The sequence below is a fragment of the Lolium perenne genome, chromosome 2 (genome assembly GCF_019359855.2).
Source record: "Lolium perenne isolate Kyuss_39 chromosome 2, Kyuss_2.0, whole genome shotgun sequence".
Classification (NCBI taxonomy): Eukaryota; Viridiplantae; Streptophyta; class Magnoliopsida; order Poales; family Poaceae; genus Lolium; species Lolium perenne.
This window is the reverse complement of record NC_067245.2, coordinates 214416044-214431087: the sequence shown is the minus strand read 5'-3', so window position 1 is coordinate 214431087 and position 15044 is coordinate 214416044. Positions and strand designations below refer to the sequence as shown.

At 44.2% G+C, this 15044-nt stretch overlaps 2 protein-coding genes across 5 annotated transcripts; both read right to left on the bottom strand.

Moving 5' to 3' along the window:
* Nucleotides 1-435: 435 nt before the first annotated feature.
* LOC127329131 (WAT1-related protein At1g68170-like) lies at nucleotides 436-2730 on the bottom strand. The gene is made up of 6 exons (XM_051355673.1): nucleotides 2573-2730; nucleotides 2395-2457; nucleotides 2182-2301; nucleotides 944-1364; nucleotides 692-843; nucleotides 436-595 (listed from the first exon to the last, which is right to left on the bottom strand). The coding sequence occupies exons 1-6, from the start codon at nucleotides 2716-2718 to the stop codon at nucleotides 436-438; spliced, it is 1062 nt and encodes a 353-aa protein (XP_051211633.1). The 5' UTR covers nucleotides 2719-2730.
* Nucleotides 2731-12091: 9361 nt separating this feature from the next.
* On the bottom strand, nucleotides 12092-14621 carry LOC127334815 (fibrillin protein 5 homolog). Of its 4 annotated transcripts, none has more exons than XM_051361350.2 (8): nucleotides 14253-14614; nucleotides 14020-14138; nucleotides 13710-13832; nucleotides 13205-13303; nucleotides 13054-13098; nucleotides 12901-12951; nucleotides 12642-12715; nucleotides 12092-12525 (listed from the first exon to the last, which is right to left on the bottom strand). In XM_051361350.2, the coding sequence occupies exons 1-8, from the start codon at nucleotides 14503-14505 to the stop codon at nucleotides 12441-12443; spliced, it is 849 nt and encodes a 282-aa protein (XP_051217310.1). In that variant the 5' UTR covers nucleotides 14506-14614; the 3' UTR covers nucleotides 12092-12440. The 4 variants fall into 4 exon arrangements, 2 of the variants coding, with proteins under 2 accessions (XP_051217310.1, XP_051217311.1); XR_007872473.2 differs by having other exon boundaries at nucleotides 12511-12525; nucleotides 13054-13118; nucleotides 14253-14621; XM_051361351.2 differs by lacking the exon at nucleotides 12901-12951 and having other exon boundaries at nucleotides 14253-14603.
* Between the last annotated feature and the right edge of the window lie 423 nt (nucleotides 14622-15044).

The window sequence follows — 15044 nt, the reverse complement described above, 5'->3', positions numbered from 1 at the left end:
TAGAGGCGAGTGACAGACGGGTTGCGTCACCGGTGGAGAACATAGAGGCGAGTGACAGACGGGTTGCGGCACCGGCCGCATGAGCCTGTCACGCAGCGCGTATGTGGTAAAGGCATAGGAGGTGTGTCTCTTGTCGACACGAGCTACGACGGCAACCGGCTAACAAGATGGCATTGGCGGTCATCTACGAGTTGCACCGACGACATCAACGATCGTGTGGTTTCATGAGAGAAGGAAATAATTAAAAATTTATATGAACACATGTATTTGACTACACAACTTCAATATGACTACATAAGCACTACTGTACACAAGGTTGATGTCGTGCCTCCGCCACATGCTGGCGGTTCACCTTCCTGCATAGGGAGACGGTGGCTGCGGATGGGCCTCGCCGGATACATCACAGAGGCCGTACATAGGATCGCATTATCTGTGTTATGTTTCAACATTACCAGCCGGCGGAACGGACACCTTCCCCAGCTCCTCATCTTGACTAACAAGCTTTAGCGCATCCGCTTCTTGTTCATCTTCCTCTCTCGCCTTGCCCCACAGCACCATGTACAGCCCCGCCACGATCAGTACCGCACCAAGAACGCTGCAAAAACAGAACGGCACCGGCACCGCAATGCACACACGACTCACCATCAGAAACTCAAACAGAATCCATGTTCAGGAACAGGGCATAGCGTACATTCCAATGTGCAGGGTCTCGTCGAGAACAATGGAGCTCATGACGGCGACGAAGACGACGACGAGTGGCCCGAACATGGCGACGTAGAGCGGCCCTTTCTTTCGCAGGCACCACGAAATTAGCGGGAAGGCGCACCCGGACGCCACGATACCCTGCGCTCATCACCATTGGATATTAGAGCGATCGAAAGTTCGAATTCGAACCAATCGTGGCATGCATATGAGCAGGAAGCAGCGATGCATGGTTGGTTACCGCGTAAGCCGACGAGTAGAGCCTGATGTTGAGCCCCAGCCTCCAGTAGTCCATGTCCCTGTGCATGCACAGCGCCAGCAGCGTCGACTGGACGGCGCCGAAGAGGCACACCATGGCGGCGATCGAGTAGTGGCACGGGTAGACCTGCCCTACTTTCGCCTGGATGGTGAGCCAGATCGCGAAACTGAAGCAGCTGGCGATGGCGAGGAACGAGCCTAGGATCCGGGACCCCTCGGTCGGCGGCGGGCGGAGGAGCTGGTGATCGCCGTGTGCGCGGCTGAGCCCGGTGCGTCCCAGATTGTGCAGGAACTCAATCTCTGGGCCCTTGTAGAACGTGAGCAGCATCGCGCCGCCCAGCCCGACTAGGGTTCCAGTCAGCTTCGCTCGACCGCTGGGTTTTCTGAGTTTCAGAGTCTCCATCCTGTTCTACGAACCAGAAATGTCAACAGTAACCATGTTGAAAAGAATTTTTCTGTTTATAAGAATCGGTTTTTCCTTATTTTCAGCTTAGTAGTGGAGTCAGAAATGAGAACTAACTTAGTAGTGGAGTCCTACATCATTAAATTTGCATCTTAATGCATGCACTTCGGTTGCAAGACTTAGATTTTTTTCAGTTGCAAGTTCAGCAACTAAGATTTTTTAGTTACAAAATTGGTTGTAACTGATTTTTTTAGTTGCAAGTGAGGTTGTAATTAGAAAAGATTTACTCTTAACCATTAGATTTGCTTCGTTATCCATGCTAATGGTAAGCTGTAATATGATTTGCTTTCAAAAAAAGTTGTAATATGGTTTGCAACTGAGATTCAATGATGTCATCCGACTAAAAACCAACTTGATTCTCGGTCGGCTAAGAATTACTGGCACCATATAACAACACTTAAATCTGAGTAATGTTTCAGAGACTTTGAACCAAATTAAACCCAACTATATAGGTTGGCTCGTTCACACTTGTTTTGACACACGCAGAAGGCATATTTTTTATCTTCAGTTATTGTCACACTATATTTAATCCCTTCATTTTGATAACGAAATTGTGCATCCTTCAAGTGTCAACATCGTCTGGAGTTGCATCAAAAAGAAAAAGAAAAATCTACAGATACTCCCTTGCTTCAGTGAAAGTGGTTTTGTTGATGACATGGTGACGGTTTCGCACAAATGACATGTCAATGGGAATCTCAGTTAGTAGTATTTTAATAATCATGTTGGAAAAATAAGATATGAATGAAATTCCCATTGACCTGCTCAAGATTGCAACGATGAAGGTAGATTGAGGTGTAAGGTTGCAGAGAGCTGTAACGATGGTTGTCGAATTCGTCAGCTTCATGGCCAGCAATAATAGGTTCTGGTTTATAGTAATTCTGCAAGTGAAAAGCCAAGGTATTCATCCGATCAAGAAAAGTATCGAAAAACAACATGCTAGAGCATTCCTTTGCAAGATCTGGGAACTTTACCCAAAGAGCCCGCACAAGAATAACCCTGTCACGACCTTAATTGTCAGAGGTGGTCGTTTCTTCCTACAAAAATCAGGAAACAGCACACGGAATGGCAATTTACGTGAGGTGGCATGACCGGCAGGCAGAGGATATCTTTACACGGCTAACTGTAAGTGAGGCTTGGTATATACTGTACCTCTCGATCAGGAAGGCGACGGGGCAGAGGAAGGCGGCACCGAACATAGGCCTGTAGGCGACGAGGACGCCAACGTCCATGCCGTCGTCGAGCGCGAGCTTGTGGAAGATCTGTAGCGCCGAGAAGATGAACTCCACCATCACCATCGCCGCCGCCGGCCTCGCGTCCTCGAACACGCCCCCGGCTCCTCGTAGACGGGTCCCCATTTTCGGTCGACAGTCGACTCCGAGACAGTCGCGCTTAGTAATAATCCGTTGAGTCGAATACAGTTCAAAACAAAAACTCTTCCATCATTTTCCATGTAGGCACGGATGTATATATGCTGCTCCTGTCGTCTGCCGATCCTAGCGGTGTTAGCCAAGCGCGGTTCTCTTGCGTCAGGTGGTGCAACCGAGGCCGCACGCCCGTACACAATTCATTCTCGCAACTCGAAAGGAACCGGTGAGCACCTGTGAATCCGTACGTGTGTCGGTGTGTGGATGCATACCTGTACGAGTAGCGGTGGCAGGCTGACATCGCCTGGATGTTGCAATTGTTGGAATTTTGCTCACCTCATTTGTTCCATTCCATAATTTCTAAAATTCTAATGATTCATTCGTCCATTCATGCAAATCAAGAGGTGATATAAATGTTTAGTTTCACGTTGCTAGATTAGAGAAATGAACCTCCTTATAAAAGGAATTGCTCCACTTGTGACCTGAGAATGAGAAGATGACTCCTACATGCCTGCTCCTAGGATTCCAACTCTGCGTCAAGATGATGATCTGCTGGAGGTGTGTTCCCATTGATCTGGCTAGAGTGATGGGTTTCAGAAGGCGCCGCTGGCGATCTTTCATGGACGATTCAGGCCGGGAGACTGCTGGATCAGGTAGGATTCGGTCGGGCACACCCGTGTTTTACTCTAGCCGTTTGGTTTCAGAGGGAATGCTTCGAACCTCTGCTGGCTGTTAATATCATGGGGCATGTTCTAGTTCCATGGTGCTGGCAAAAAATGTCATGAAGGTCGAGATCTCAGGACTAGCAGCGGAGGTTTCAATCGTTGGGGCAAGGAGGAGTTAGCTTGGTGTTTCATGACTTGAAGCAGCAGCATGCAAGTGGAGGCGACTGCACAGGAGAACACCGAAGTCTTGCCTTTCAGGGTGAAAACCCAAGGTCTGCCCATAATTGGTTGTGCCTGGCAATGGTATTGTTGAAGGCATTGTTTTGAGAGCGATGACCTTCTTCAGGGTAAAAACCCAGATCTTTGATCGAGCGACGATAGCGTTTGTGCACTGTTTCCTTCTTGGAGACGCCTCTTTTAAAGACGTTCGACTTATGGTGTTGTCTTGGTGGTGTTAGTGTTGTTGTTTCATGGATTAAACCACCGTAACGGAATTTTCTTTTTCTGTGATTCTTCTTTCTTTTTTTAGATGTGTGCATCTGTAATGCCGCTAGGGAAATGCGTTGTTGCAGAGGCTGGGTGTAATTGGAATCTCCGATATTAATATATGCTCTTTGTCGAAAAAATGTTTGCTCCTCCACCTCCACTGCTCGCCTCGTCACGACACACACCGGGGGTTGCAAGAATGCCTCAAGCCAAAAATTGATTTTATCGTACTATTTGTTAGATTCCATGACTAGTTTGATTCTCCTATTTCTAGTCATATTTTATCTACTTTCTATCTTACTTAAATCATAAAGAAAATTGCTTATATTTTCAACGATCTAAAAACCTTATCGTATGCAATTTTCCCTATTGGTTTTGTTGCGTCTCTGATGCCACCTCCGTTCGAGGATGTGAATTTTAAGAGATGGTGTGCCAAAATAATTCTTGGCTCACAACTATGAGATGCTTTGATGTAACAAAAGGCATGTCTAAAGGAGAGATTACTCCCCTCGAGGGGAAAGCTTTTCAGGAAGCCAACACTCTTTTGGGAGTGATATTATCGGTGTTCTTAGTGAGAATATTGTTTACCCATATTTATCCATCGCTATGAAAAAGGATATGTGGGATGCACTCGAGGCCAAATTTAAGGTCTCGAACGCGGACGTGAATTGTATGTCATGGAGCAATACTATGACTATAAGATGACCAATGAGCGCTCCATTGTTGAGCATGCTCATAAGATACACTCCATTGCTAAGGAACTTGATCAGTCATCGTCGGATAAGTTTATTGCCGAAGGCATCATTGCTAAGCTTTCTCCTTCATGGAGGAATTTTTTCACTTCTGCGAAACACAAGGTTTTCCTTCACGGATCTCATTGGTACTCTTGATGTCGAAGAAAAGGTGATCGAAAAAGACACGCGTGCTCGAGGTGCTGAGGGGGGTTCTAGTGCCAATTTGGTACAGAAGATAAATGTCCAACCCCACAAGTTCAAGAACAAGAACATGTTTGATGGGAAGAACAAGACCTCATGATATACCAACTTTAAGAAGAAGACTGATAAGAACAAAGGATTACGCCACGTCTGTGGTGATCTGGATCATTGGGCTCCCAATGGCCTAAACCACTTTGACAAGCGTCAGGAAGGGAAGGGCGACAAGAACGCCAGTGTTTTCATTGGAGATACTGAGATGAAGAATATTGGGTATGGTATATTTCCTACTTCTTTTTCAGTATGTCAGGTTCCAATGTACATGTTTGAGCCGATATCTCTATGTTTTATTCTTATAAAGTCGCATGGAGTTCCTCTGTGTTGATGGGGAACGTCTCGCACGCTATTGTTTGTGGTGTTGGTACGGTCTATCTGAAGTTCACTTTGGGAAATATCGTGCGTCTGAAGAACGTGCATCGTGTCCTTTCTATCAATAAAAATCTTGTTAGAAGATCCCTTCTAGATCAAAATGGCTACAAGATTGTCTTCGATTCCAATCAATTTTTGTGTCAAAATTTGGAACCTTTGTTGGTAAAGGCTATGAGTGCGGAGGATTATTCCGCTTATCTGTGCCATACATTTGTAATGAAGTTGTTAGTCATATTTGCACCAACATTGAGACAAATGTCTGGCATTCATTTCTTTATCATGTTAATTTTGGTTGTATGATGTGGCTAACTAAAATGAATTCAATCATGAGTTTCACTATTGTCAAGAGTTCTAAGTGTCAAGCATGTGTTCAAGCTAAGAAACCTCGCAAGTCTCATACTACTGCAGAGGTAAGAAATTTGGCACCTATGTAAATCATACATTCAGATCTTTGTGAGATGAATGGTGTGTTCACAAAAGGTGGAATGAAATATTTCATGAAGTTGGTTGATGAATCTACTAGATAATGTTGTATGTATCTCTTCGGGATATTCCTCAAGTGTGAAACCTTTGTGACTCTCCTTTGTAAGTTGTGGAGACTTCCCCAAACTTGCATGGTTTGTGACCGTCCTCAAGGGTCCCTTAGTGGATGGAGGACTTCCCTTTTGGTGGGACGACTCGATGAGAATAAGATGGATCCTTCGTGGCGTTAGGGTGTTTTGGCTTCCACACCGCTCTAACTGAGAGTAGCATTCGCAAGAGTGTGAACTTTGGGATACATCATAGTCTATGTATGCCTCGGTTATCTCTATACTCGAGCTCTTTATTATGCACTTTACCGCGTGATAACCTTCGTGCTTGAAGTTATATATATTGTGATATCACATAGTTGCTTTTCGTGTTTCTTAGCATAAGTTTTTGATGCACATAGGTGAACCGTAGTTAAATATATAGGTTTTGTGCTCGACAAGTTAAATGCTAGTTTCATTCCGCATTTATTCAACCATTATCGTAAAAAAATTAACCCGCATATTCACCACTCCCCCTCTAGACGGCATCCATGTTCTTTCAACTGCACCATGGTATTTAGAGAGCACCTCACCCATAATCATTTGGAAGACCTATGAGGAAGCCTGGGAGGTGAAGAGATAGGCATTGGCCTTGGCCTAAATGACCGTGATGAGCTTGGACTTTTCATTGTATGCATCGGTGACTACTGCCTCAGCCTTTTTAGCCCTCACGGCGACACTCCACGCACCGTGATTTTTGGTCTCAAGTGACATCTCCGCCGGAGTCATTTCTTTCTTCGAGGCCTTGTCCTTTACCTTGCAGCTGGCATCAGCTATGAAGGGGGCAGCGGTAGAAGCAAGTTCAATGGTAGCGGTGTCGGCGGCTCCATGGCAGGCTATGGCTTTGGAAGTGGCACCGCAAAATTAAAATGAGAGTGGTGTGAGAGGGAGTGGATTGTGTGCCATTGGTGGGTGGGTCCTAGGAATAGAAGAGGGGAATGCGTAGGGACGTGGTTGTTGTCTGCACCGACACATTTCCAGCCCAAATATGGGCCAGGAATGGGTCACCACGGAGCCGCGGCCCGTTTGCGTCGAGCCGGTGGGCTAGGTTTTCCCTGTCCTCGTGTTTGTGCGGACCAAAATGGACATCCACGGACTAGCACTACAAGAAAAGTTGCCATAGCCGACGAAGTTGAAGTCGCGCCGTGGTTGCTGATGCACCATGGCCGACGATTTTCGCTCTCTCTGTGGTGCATGTCAAAAAAAATTCTCGTTTTTTGAGGCCACCTAGCCCGACGAAAACGTCCAAAACGTCGCGTATGGTGGCCCGAGATGTGGTGCATCATGAATTCTCGGGTTCGTCGGCCGAGTCAATGCAAATCCGCACCGCCCAGGGATGTAGGGCCCAGATGGCAGCCTCTCTAGCATTTTTTTCTCGATCACGCCATCTCGTTCAACGATCTCCGATGGAGCCGTGTCCGATGCAGGATCATGGGTCCCGCATGTCATCATCTATGAATGAAAATTCTTTCTTTTCTTGGATTTTTTTGGCCCCTGATTTCTAGCTACTTCCTTTTTCTTTTGATCCTGTGTCGCCTTGGAAACGTTGAGACCGCTGCTGCAAAATGGGACCCGCATGTTATCCTCTATGTACAATCAAGTTTCTTTTCTTCGAGTTATTTTTTACACCTGATATTTGGTCACTTGCCTTTTCTTTTGATCCCGTGTCACCCCTCAAACGGTGATACCGCTGCTGCTAAATAGGACCCGCATGTCATCCTCTATGTGCAATCAATTTTTCTTTTCTTGGAGTTATTTTTGGCACCTGATATTTGGTCACTTTGCCTTTTTCTTTCGATCATGTGATGCCTCTCAAACGGTGATACCACTGCTGCTAAATGGGACCCGCATGTCATCCTCTATTGGAAATCAAGTTTCTTTTCTTGGAGTATTTTTGGCACCTGATATTTAGTCACTTTCCTTTTTCTTTCGATCCTGTGCCGGCTCTCAAACGGTGATACAGTTGCTGCTAAATGGGACCCGCATGTCATCCTCTATGTGCAATCAACTTTCTTTTCTTGGAGTTATTTTTGGCACCTGATATTTGGTCACTTGCCTTTTTATTTTGATCATGTGCCGCCTCTCAAACGGTGATACCGCTGCTGCTAAATGGGACCCGTATGTCATCCTCTATGTATAATCAAGTTAATTTTCTTGGATTATTTTTGGCTCCTGATATTTAGTCACTTGCCTTTTTCTTTCGATCTCATGCCGCCTTTGAAACGTGGAGGAACATGCTGGCTCATGGGACCCGCATGTCATCCTCTATGTAATATAAAAGTTTCTTTTCTTGGATTTTTTTCACCCGCTTATTTTTGGCTATTTTCTTTTTATTTTGATCCCCTGCCGCCTTGGAAACGTTGAGTAAGCTGATGACTCATGGGACCGCATGTCATCCTCTATGTACAATTAACTTTCTTTTTTTGGAGTTTTTTTCACCCCCTAATTTCTGGCTACTTTCTTTTTCTTTTGATCTCAAGCCGCATTTGAAACGTTGAGACCGCTACTGCAAAATGGGACCTGCATGTCATCTTCTATGTACAATAAAGTTTTTTTTTCTTGGATTATTTTTGGCTCCTGATATTTGGTCACTTGTCTTTTTCTTTCGATCTCATGCCGCCTTTGAAACGTTAAGTAAGTTGTTGACTCATAGGTCCCGCATGTCATCCTCTACGAACAATAAAAGTTTCCTTTCTTGGAGTTATTTTTTACCCCTAATTTCTGGCTACTTCCTTTTTCTTTTGATCCCCTGTCGTCTTTGAAACGTTGAGAACTCTGCTGGCTCATGGATCCCACATATCAACCTCTATGAACAATAAACCTTTCCTTTCTTGGAGTTATTTTGACCCCTAATTTCTGGCTATTTTGCCTTTTTTGATCTTGTGCCGCCTTGGAAACGTTGAGGATGATGCTGCCTCATGGGTCTCGCATGTCATCCTCTCGGAACGATAAATTTTTATTTTCTTCGATTTTTTACCAACTGATTTTTGGTTTATTTTTTCTTTCGATCCCATGTCGCCTTTAAAACATTGACGACGGTGCTGGCTCATGGGTCCCTGATGTCAGCCTCACCGTACAAGAAACATCTGATATCTTGATTATTTTGCACACAATAAACAGTGTATTTCGCTCTGATCTATTGCAAACGGATAAATTAAATCTTTTTTAAAATAAATAAACTTATATGTTGAATCTCCTTGTTATTTATTTTTGCGAAGCATAGGAATTTCTTGTTTTGGAGTGGGCTGAAATTGTACAAGTCAAAAGGCGTCCAACAAGATAGTTCGAAGGCCCAGATGGCCAGATGCAGCCCAATTGAAATCTTTCTTTTTTTTGGATTTTTTGACCCCCTGATTTCTGGCTACTTCTTTTTTCTTTTGGTCCTGTGCCGCCTTGGAATCGTTGAGACCGCCGCTGCAAAATGGGATCCACATGTCATACTCTATGTACAATAAAGTTTCTTTTCTTGGATTATTTTCGGCTCCTGATATTTGGTCACTTGCCTTTTTCCTTCGATCTCCCGCCGCCTTTGAAACGTTGAGGAACCTGCTGGCTCATGGGACCCGCATGTCATCCTCTATGTACAATAATAGTTTCTTTTCTTGGAGTTATTTTTCACCCTCTGATTTTTGGCTATTTCTTTTTTATTTTGATTCCCTGCCCCCTTTGAAACAATGACGACGTAGCTGGCAGGTCGGTCCCACATGTTATCCTCTATGAACAATAAAAGCTTCATTTGATAGATTTATTTTTTACCCCTAATTAATTTCTGACTATTTCTTTTTTCTTTTGATCCCCTACCGCCTTAGAATCGTTGAGGATGTTGCTGCCTCATGGGTCCTGCATGTCATTCTCTCAGAAAGGTAAATGTTTCTTTTCTTGGATTTTGTTTACCAACTGATTTTTGGCTTATTTTTTATTTCGATCTCCTGCCGCCTTTAATACGTTGAGGACGTTGCTGGCTCACGGGTCCCACATGTCAGCCTCTATGAAAAAATAAACGTTGAGGATGCTGCTACCTCATGGGTCCTGCATGTCATCCTCTCAGAACGATAAATATTTCTTTTCTTGGATTTTTTTACCAACTGATTTTTGGTTTATTTTTTCTTTCTATCCCCTGCCGCGTTATTCCTTGAATTGGAGGTAGTACTTGGCATCGCCTGGTGGAGCTGGCTACTGACAATAGGAGCATGTGATTGAATTCGTTTCATGAAGGGCTAGCCACTCAAGTCGTTGCCCAGGATCCCGCGGAGGAATACGCCCTATTAGGCTAGGTTTGGGCGACTCCATGGAGCTAAACGTTGTAGAGATCGATCGCCGGATTGCATAGCAAATGAAGCCGCCGAGGTAGGAAGAGATAGGAGGAGTTGGATCATTGCAGAAGATGCACAAAGTATTTATAGGGACTCGTCGGGATAAAGTGGAAGGACAAGAGACATCAAACCGGGAGGGGGGAGACGCTGGATATCGTGACTTCTGGACTTTCGAGAAATCTAGGATGGCTATTTAGAACACAGAACTGTTCACAGGTGGGACCTACCTCATGGCGTGGCTCAGCAAAAACGAAGAACATGTAGTGGCTATTTAGGAACAACTGACTATAGATTTTAAATTAGATGGCTTGAAACAATTGAGATCATATGGCTGCACTAAATTTCAGTCTGCAAACATTAAATGCATCTTAGTAGAGGTTGAACTTTATAGATACTAGATGATACCTGCGCGTTGCTGCGGGATATTACATGGAATTACTAAGGAAACGATCTGCAAATGGTATCAAGATGATATTGTTATGTGTACAAATGACTAATTATCACGGCGAAAATGGTATATGTTAAATTTTGTTCATAGCAAAGCTATTTTTCACTTGCTCAACATAATAATTAAATTTTATAGAAATCTATGGTAGTACAAGAATTTTGTGTACATATATGTCGAAAGATACATGTGGAATACAACACCTGTAAAAAAATTAGCAACAAAGTAAAAAAGAGCAAAAACATGTGAAGTGTGAGGTTGAGAGTTATTTCCGAAGTTACATCAGTATAAAAATATATAGCTGAATAAGTAGAGGGGCCTCACATCTGGTAGTGTGCAATCTGTCATAAGGGAGAAATATTTGATTGAGATATATTTGCATGTTTAGAAACAAAGTCTTCACTCTGACACTTCACATGGTGTAGAAGATGCAACCTGCAAGAAAGGAAAAAAATTAAGAACAAACTTATGCATAGTTTCCCAAGAATAGACACGCATTCAGTTTTACTCTCATTTCTTGAGCGCTAGGGATGTACGCCCATACATGCTTGATTTCAGAAAAATAATTATACTGCCTGCAGACGAATGGACAAACTCATGCGTCCAAAGCAGCGGAGGAGTATTTGCTTCAGCCTTCAGCCACTTCTACAAGGGAGTTCCGAATGGAGGTAAGCACAGCCAGTGCTTCTGTTCGGGTCATGTCCGGCGCACCCGTCGCTTGCTTTCTTGGTGGACGATGGGGGATGGGACTCGGGCATAAGCTAGGCGAGGGCTCATCCTGCTCTGCTAGCTGCGGGAATTTGTCGTGTGCCTCACCAGAATTGCTCTGCTGAGGAATTGGTCCACCTATCTGGAGGTGCATGAATAGCTCGCGGCTGGCCAAGATGGCGCAGCTTCAATGCGAGTGTCTCTTGTGCAGTGCAGAGACGGCAACTCCCACGAGGAGGGGTGATCGTGTCATGTGCTGGGAAATCGATATGGGCAATGGGAAGAGGGGTGACTTATATACAGCACAACGCAAGGAGAGTGGGAGAAATAAATTCATCATTTTTCTTTTGCAAATTAGTGGAGAAGATGAAGAGGAGAAATCAATGGTGAGCAGGTGGGCCTGTGGGGGAACAATATGATCAAAAGAGATAAACATTAATTTGTTGAGCGAAGTCTCAAACTGACGTTGCACCATAACACAAATCGTTAGTGGGAATATGATGTGGCAAGCTGCATTAGATTGAGATGAGGTGGCAGATTGATGCATGTAGAGAGAAATCTAGTAGTGAGGGCTAGCTATTTAGAGATAAAAGATTATCGATATGGCTGCCCTAATTAATTTGAACAGGTGGTAGTATTAAGAAAATAAGTTATGGATATAGATCATGTTATATTTCTGCACCTGCAACATTTCACCAAAACATACAAAAAAAAAAGAGATAAGCAAGTAGTACTCACAGTTTTTAACTTTGGCAGATACTTGAACAATGATGTATTTCAAAATTCAACTGCAGTTCGTTGCTCCCTAAGATTGGCAGATTCTCTATGTAATTGAACTTTCTTAGTTACATAATTACATGACACTGCACAACTGCAAATAAAAATCCCCAATGGGAAATGCATCTGTGGCCGTAGAAAAGAATGTTGTTTGTCCTCTTCAAAGAGAAAATAATGAGTAATTGAGTCGTTGATCTGCACTGAGCCGTAAACAATCATCTGTGCCCCAGGATACGTGAAGCAGTGAAGGCAACATCTTCTCGGAGTGTCGATGCACTCTTTGTCAGAAAAATATATGAATATTTGCATAGTTTCCTTCATAAATAGTCTCAGACTTCGGCTGGGTCTGTCTTCTCCAGCACAAAGATGTTTGCCTTGTCATCTCTGCCAATCCGTAGAGATTCATCAACGTATCTGATCAAAGAATATTAAGGAGGAAGACACGCAATTCCGTTGCGAGATGTAAAAGCAGAAGAATATCAATGAACAAATAAATGTAGCAATAGCAGTCCGTGATTCCAAAAGGATACGTTATCTCGAGCCAACCTTCCGGGTTGAATATAGCAAGGAGCATGTCATAGTTCTTTTGGAAGATATTCATCAGCTGCATAACCCAACGTAATAAACGAAGTATTAGAAATATGGAAGTTTGGGTAACACTCTTGTTCCACAAATAAACAGTCCAAGTTATCATTCTTGTCCCTAGATGTTAGGGGGGGGGGGGAATCTGGTCCCCGAAATGATTGTTCCTCCGGCCAATATTTCCGGTAGTTGTCCTTAAGTTTTTACCTTTTTAATGAAAACGCTGCAAATCCCTAAATTATACTCTCCAAGATGCCTCTAGAGTTAAGAAGAGCTCTCGATTAAAATTTACAAGATTTTCCCATTTTGCAGTGAATGTGATAAACTTGGTAGTGGTACAACAAAGATCACTACTTTTACCTGATCTGGGGTGATTGTTGAACTCTCAAGCTTGATACCCACTCTCTGAAACAAGACACTTGAAGCTGTGAGAAAAATTCAGGCTTTCAGCAATTTGCAGTCAGACACTGGAAAATTTGAACATCAGAAATGGCAATGTAGAAGTCCTTACCGTTTTTGTAGTGACATTGTAAGATGCTTCAATAGCAAGTTGGCCCGAAAATATCTTCAATGCTCTTGCGCTGAACTTTACGACATTCACCGCCTTTTCCTTTGGGTGTACAGAAGTGACGCTAAATCTCCATTTATTTAAAGATGTAGCAACAATCAAAACTTACTTGGCTGGCAAGTAGGATCTTTATAATAAAACTCAGTTTCAAGAGCTCATTACACAGTTAAAAGACAAATTTGATACATTTGCGGTCGTGTAGGAATCCTAATTTCGCTTCATTTCAATGTTTGGGTCTGGCACACAGGATTAATCACGTATTCACATTTCGTTCTTCAAAATTAACTCGTTGACATTGAAATGTTCAGTGCAGGAAAATGCACTGATGAAGAAAAAAAAATTGGTGGAGCTAAAGACTAGTATAGCAGTACAGCAAGGGTATAGAACAAAGTGAAGAAAAATAAAATCTAGAATTGGCTTTGCTGAAACTCCATGGGCGTTGACTAACCTCTTTGGCATCAATTATCTGGAAGAAATCACCTAGGCTGATGAAATCTCGCAGGCCTAGCTTGGTTCTCCTCTTCCCCAGTATCGAGATGGTGCTGTAGATGAGCTTCCAGCATCCGTCCACCTTTTATGGTCACAACACTCCACAGTCAGTAAATTGCGAAATGTCTCTTTTTCAAAATTTGCATACATTTCTGAGCAAAGCAGGGTAACTATATTTCTAACAGAAGTTTAACCCAGCTACCAAACCAGCATTCAGACGACACTTAAGCTGAATTGCTGCTGGCTTGAAGAATATTCCGATCGCGTACCTTGTCCTGGAGTTTGTCGGTGGGATCCGGCGTGGGATTCCGGGACTCCAGGAGCTCCACCAGACCATGAATCTCCGACCTCTTGGCTGAGGTTACGCCAAATATTCCCCTGTCGATACCTTTTTTTCCCCAGAAAAACACAGACATGAGTCAGAGTCAGCTCAGAACCCAGAGCACCAAATGGCAGCAGCAACAAAGAAAGAAAGAAAGAAAGAAAGAAGCAAACGGCAGACCTTCCAGAGCCTGGTACAGCGCAGCTTTGGCGTCACCCAGCGTCTCGTACCGAGCCAAGCTTTGCTCGGGAGGCCCTGGGACTGCCGACGCTCTCGCCACCAGCACGGCGCCCCGCGGCCGCCGCCGGCTGCGGAACCGCGGAGCTGCAGGGCGGCAGCGCGAGAGCAGCGGTCCGCTTCTCCTCGTAGCCGTGGTAGTGCAGTGGCAGTGATGCGAGGGGGAGAGCAGGACGGGAGCTACCATGGCGGGCATGGCGGAGTCACTCGCGGAGCTTCAGCTGCGCCATGCTCCCTCGCGCGCGCCCATGCGAGAAGTTGATTGGTGGGTCGGAGATCAGCCAGCCGCTGGGACAGGGAGGGTGCACACAATCTTGTTTGGAGGATAACGTTGTGGTTGTGGTGGCTTCTTCCATTCCCGAGAAGCCATGAGCCCGGTCGCGTACTGGTCTGGGTGCATACTGCATAGTCCGTCGTGTAGGGTAGGCCCCGCGCTAGGAGGGAAATATAAAAACCATGGTTGCTGCTGGCCAGCCGGATCTCGAGCTGAAGGGGACATGCACATATGGCGGAATCTTGAATTATTTAAGGAGCTGCAGTGGACGCGGCAGGTTGATAATAAAATCATATTCTACCTCCGTTCCAATGAATACTACTATGACCTATACTTTTTTTGAACTTAAATTAGGCAAAGTTTGATCAAGTTTTTAGTAAAAAATCATTAGCATGTACATTACAAATGAAATGAGATATATTTTCATGTCATATGTATGTAATACTCCCTCCGTTCCTAAA